We start from the raw sequence: 5,570 nt of genomic DNA on the forward strand, positions 1-5,570 counted from the left end.
AGACAGTTTCGCTCTGTCTCCAGGCTGAAGTGCAGTGGCGCAATCTCAGCTCACTGCAACCTCCACTTCCTGGGTTCAAGTCATTCTCCTGCCTCAGCCTCCTGAGTAGCTGGGACTGCAGGCACACGCCACCATGCCCAGCTAATTTTTGTATTTTTAGTAGAGACGGGATTTCATCATGTTGGCCAGGATGGTCTCAATCTCTTGACCTCATGATCCGCCCACCTTGGCTTCTCAAAGTGCTGGGACTACAGGCATGAGCCACTGCACCCAACCAGTAATTAAGGGTAATTATGCAGTTTTTTTTTGAGACAAGGTCTCACTCTGTCACCCAGATTAGAATGCAGTGGCACAATCTTGGCTCACTGCAACCTCTGCCACCTAGGCTCAAGCGATTCTCTGGCCTTAGTCTCCGAAGTAGTTGGGATTATAGGCATGCACCACCACGCCTAGCTAATTTTTGCATTTTTAGTAGAGATGAGTTTTCACCACGTTGGCCAGGCTCATCTCAAACTCCTGACCTCAAATGATCCACTGCCTCTACCTCCCAAAGTGCTGGGTTTACAAGAGTGAGCCACCATGCCTGGCCTGGTAATTATCCAATTATACTAGCAGTTACATAAAAGAGTATAGTGTTTTTTTCTGGCATATATATATACATATGTATGTATATATATCTTTCTATTTTGAGACAGGGTCTCACTTTGTCCCCCAGATTGGAATGCTGTGGCATGAACATGGCTCATTGCATCCGCGTTCTGGGCTTAAGTGATTTTCCCACCTCAGCCTCCCAAAGTAGCTGGGATTACAGGCGTGCGCCACCACTAGGGTAATTTGTATATTTTTTTGTAGAGACCAGATTTCACAAGGTTGTCCAGGCTGTTCTCAAACTCCTCAGCTCAAGCGGTTGGCCCACTTCAGCCTCCCAAAGTATTGGGATTCTAGGCATAAGCCACACCGCTCCTGCTCCTGACATATATTCTAAAATAAGTTTTAGGCTGTGCACAGTGGCTCATGTGTGCCATCACACCACTTTGGGAGGCCAAGGCGGGTGGATCACTTGAGGTCAGGAGTTCAAGACCAGGCTGGCCAACTTGGTGAAACCCTGTCTCTACTAAAAATACAAAAATTATCCAGGCGTGGTGGCATGCACCTGTAATCCCAGCTACTTGGGAGGCTGAGGTAGGAGAATCGCTTAAACCCAGGAGGCGGAGGTTGCAGTGAGCCAAGATGGTGCCATGCACTCTTGGAGCCTGGGCGACAGAGTGAGAGACTCTGTTTCAAAGAAAAAAAAAGAGAAAAAAGTTTTAGATGAAAAATATAATTAGCATTAATTATTTTCAATAAATACCTATTAACATCCTGCAGTACTGTTTGGGGGAAATTATAATAAAAACCTACTCGGGGAAAATCGAATCCAATATTCTTGATAGTTTAATTTAAAAGGCTGTGGTTAGATATTTTATTTTCAGTTGTCTAGCAATGTCACATGAATGACTAGTACAAAATGACAGTTTTACAATGGGCTGATGGGTAAAGCTGTCAGCTGGCTCTTTCAGGTAAGAGCCTCTCCTGGTGGCTGCATCTTGATTATCAACTTTGCTCATTTAGGAATTTCAATAATTTGATCAGTTCATCCAGGGCTGATCTGGCTCTGACACATGGGCAGAACAACAATCTTCATTAGTGTCTGCAGAGATGGAATGTGTGTGTATGAAGGATCCAAGAGGACTGTGATAATTGTTTTGGGGTGGAAACAGGACAGAGTGTGCTGTATTCCATCTCCACCCCTCTCCACCTCTCTAGGTTTTTATCTGTTTTATTTTGGCTATACCAGTATGTCTCTCTTTTTCTCAGTGTACCAGTTTAGACTCTTCCCTTGATGGAAAGTGGCTCTTGAAAAGAGAAGAAAGACTAATGGGAGATAAGGATGCAGGCAGGTGTAATAGGTGATCAGGATGCAGCAGCCTAGAAAGAAGTTTAACTAAGCTGAAAAAAGACCTGAGGGATCACTCTGGTCCGCCTTCTACCCAAATCTGTAATTCTCTTATATGTGGAATAAATGCTGCTGATATTGTTAAAATATTAATATTCATCTGAAGTACCAAATATTTACTGAGAAATGGGGGAAAGCCTCTGAAAATATGTTTTTCTACAGGGAAAAAACATGAAGAAAAAACATGATGACATTGTTTACGAAACTAAAGAAATTCTCGATCCATCTCCCAAAGTAACAAATTGTTGCAAATCACTGCGGGTAAAATACAGTTTTCAGACAGCATACATGATCCGACTTGTCAGCTCCCAGTCAGTTCCAGCCATGTCAAGGAACCCAGGTAAGATTTTATTTGGATTAAATTAAGATAAAGAGTTTACTTAGCATGTGTTTTTCTTGATATTAAGAACATAAAATTGGACATTATATATATAGAGACAGAGTATCGCTCTGTCGCCCAGGCTGGACAGGCTGGAGTGCAGTGGCATGATCTTGGCTTACTGCAACTTCTGCCTCCTGGGTTTAAGCGACTCCTGTCTCAGCCTCCCAAGTAGCTGGGATTGCAGGCACCCGCCACCACACCAGGCTATTTTTTTTTATATTTTTAGTAGAGACGGTTTTCACCATGTTGGTCAGGCTGGTTTTGAACTCCTGACCTCAATTGATCCGCCTGCATCAGCCTCCCAAAGTGCTAGGATTACAAGCATGAGCCATCATGCCCGACCCACATTAAATATATTATTTAAAAATTAACTATAAGAAGTCTTAGCTACTCGGGAGGCTGAGGCAGGAGAATCGCTTGAACCCAGGAGACAGAGGTTGCTGTGAGCTGAGATTGTGCCACTGCACTCCAGCCTGGCGACAGAGAGAGACTCCGTCTCAAAAAAAGAAGACAGTGGTAAATCTATTCATTCCAGTTCTTAGGTGGCAATAATCTAAAAGTGACTTTGCTTCATGGCACTAAATCTCTTAGTTTCTATTAGCCCTGAATCATTGCTGTGACAACCAATTAAGGTAATCTCGAATGGGCTAAAATAGATCAAATTTATCTTTTAATAAAAATTAGCCTTTTTTTTTTTTGAGACAGAGTTTCACTTTTGTTGCCCAGGGTGGAGTGCAATGGCGCAATCTTGGCTCACTGAAACCTCCTGGGTTCAAGCGATTCTCCTGCCTCAGCCTCCGGAATAGCTGGGTTTACAGGCAGGCACCACCACGCCCAGCTAATTTTGTATTTTTACTAGAGACCGGGTTTCTCCATGTTGGTCAGGCTGGTCTCAAATTCCCGATCTCAGGTGATCCGCCCGCCTCGACCTCCCAAAGTGCTGGGATTATAGGCATGGGCCAGAGTGTCGAGAAAAAGTCTTTAAATTGGACCTGACAGTGTCTGTATTGTTAAGGTAGGGAACACTCAGATTAGATTTCTTCTTGATTTTGCCACTAGGGGAGAGAACATGTAGGAAAGATACATTTGAAATTTTGCTTTGCAAAAATGTGTGATTCCTAAATGTCCCAGAATGCTGGAAAATTAAAGTTTTATGCTTTGAAGAGCATTAAAGGACAGTGTTAGGTAAATTTATGAGGTTTTAGATGAAAAATATGCTAGATATCTGAGAGGGATTATGAACATTAATTTCAACCTAATATCTAATTTTAAAAGAATTACATGCCAGTTGAGAAAGTGGAAATTTCAAGCATCCTGATAGTCGCATGCCACCACACCAAATATGTTTTTTTGCTGTTGTTTTGAGACAGAGTCTCACTCTGTCGCCCAGGTTGGAGTGCAGTGGCACAGTCTCACTGTGCTCACCACAACTTCCACCTCCCAGGTTCAAGCGATTCTCCTGCCTCAGCCTCCCGAATAGCTGGGATTACGGGCGCCCGCCACTTTTTAGTAGAGACAGGGTGGGGGGGGGAAGGGGAGGTGAAGTGGGGGAGGTCCACCATGTTGGCCAGCCTGGTCTCAAACTCCTGACCTCCCTCTTTGGCCTCCCAAAGTGCTGAGATTACAGGCGTGAGCCACCGCACCCGGCTTGGTATCCATTTTTTTTTTTTTAGAAAGAACTGAATTGACTGAAATTTTGAATCTTCATTTGTTAATTCCGTTGTCAGCAACAATTATTTCCCAAAGTCTGAGATTCTGTCACCTATGAACACCCTCTGGGAACTTGTATTCTTTAAAATAGAGACATAATTCATTTAACATAAAGTTCACCCTTTTAAAGTGCACAGTACAGTGGATTTTGGTTACTCACAACATTCTGCAATCGTCGCCACTAATTCTAAGATCTTATATTTTATCGTAAACCCTTTCCGATGTCTTCACACTCTACCTCCTGATCCTGATTCCTTGTGACGCTGACTGCTGTCTTCCGTTCTGTGGGCGTTGCCACATTTGCCTCAAATGCTTTCCTGATTACAGTTTCACTACAAAAGAAGAGGCAGGTGAAGGTACTAAAGCTGCTACCCTTGCAGAGGAACAACCCACTGCCTAATGTACATGCTTGTTTTCATGCCTAGAACTCTCGTTTTACCGTCCGCGAGTTATATGTCAACTCTTATTAGTGACTGGTAGTCTGGTGGGCCACCAGTGTGCTTTCAATGCCTGCCAAACAATTAGAAACCAGGGATCTCCCAATAAAGAGCTGCCTCCCATGTCCTCCCACTTCTGGCCCAGGAGACCCAGGCTGCCTTTCTGTTCAGGCAGCAGCGCGTTTCTCCCCTTCATCTTTATGATACCACTGAAAAAATGAGGGATGTGCGGAATGAGGGGGCGGTGTGAGGGGCACGAACTTGTTATTACAGCGTCGAGAACGCCAGAGTAAGCAAGGACGAAGAGAATAACGCGGGTGTCTCATTCGGGGACCCGTCCTCTGTAACTCCGGCTCCCGCCAGTAGCCGTGGACGAGCTGTGCGCTCGCCGCCGCCGGCCGCGCCGCCACCTGCGCTCCCCATTGGCCACAGCCTGCTCACGTGACCTCCATTGCCTAACCTGCTCGGCCGCGCGCGCGCTTTTCCCGCCACGAAAAGCGGTGGGCGGGAGCGGGGGATAGCACTGGTCGCCCGCCCATCTAAGGTGGGCGAGGTGGTTCCGAGGACCTGGCGGCGCTCTCTGGCGGAGAGCCTGAGACAATGCCTGAGTACTGTCCAGAGGAAAATTTACTGAGGAAGCAGATTGAGGAGGTCCACCTCTCCCCTCAGCGGCCTCAGTCCGGGGCTGTGACACAGACTGAAAATGGAAATCTCATGCCCTTCGTTGGCAGGAATGTGACTCGCTGAAGCCAAGATTTATTTGTTCCTTGGGGCGCTCTACACACAAAAATATAACTCTTCGGGGGAAAATACATAATTTTTGTATGAGGAATTGAAAGCCACTTTTTCTTTGAAAAGTTGAGGGTCGTGGGAAGTCCGGAGTAACCATTCTGATACACATCATTTAAGGGAAATTAGAAACTCCTGGGGAAACAAAGATGAGTAAAAGCAAAAGGGGGCTCTGCCCACCATTCCCGTGCGGGAATGGAGTGATTTGACGAGGGGCAGAGGTGTAATAATTACTGAGAAGAGAGGGCTAAATAAA

At 45.4% G+C, this 5,570-nt stretch overlaps 1 protein-coding gene across 1 annotated transcript in view; it reads left to right on the forward strand.

Moving 5' to 3' along the window:
- Window positions 1-2,160: 2,160 nt before the first annotated feature.
- Window positions 2,161-5,570, forward strand: part of PXT1 (peroxisomal testis enriched protein 1) — a 25,462-nt gene continuing 22,052 nt past the window's right edge. Inside the window, exon 1 of the mRNA XM_017522603.2 lies at window positions 2,161-2,336. Coding sequence (XP_017378092.1) covers window positions 2,168-2,336 — 169 coding nt within the window. The 5' untranslated portion in view covers window positions 2,161-2,167. The remainder of the gene's footprint in view (window positions 2,337-5,570) is intronic.

This window comes from Cebus imitator, unplaced genomic scaffold, assembly GCF_001604975.1.
Source record: "Cebus imitator isolate Cc_AM_T3 unplaced genomic scaffold, Cebus_imitator-1.0 Scaffold24, whole genome shotgun sequence".
Classification (NCBI taxonomy): Eukaryota; Metazoa; Chordata; class Mammalia; order Primates; family Cebidae; genus Cebus; species Cebus imitator.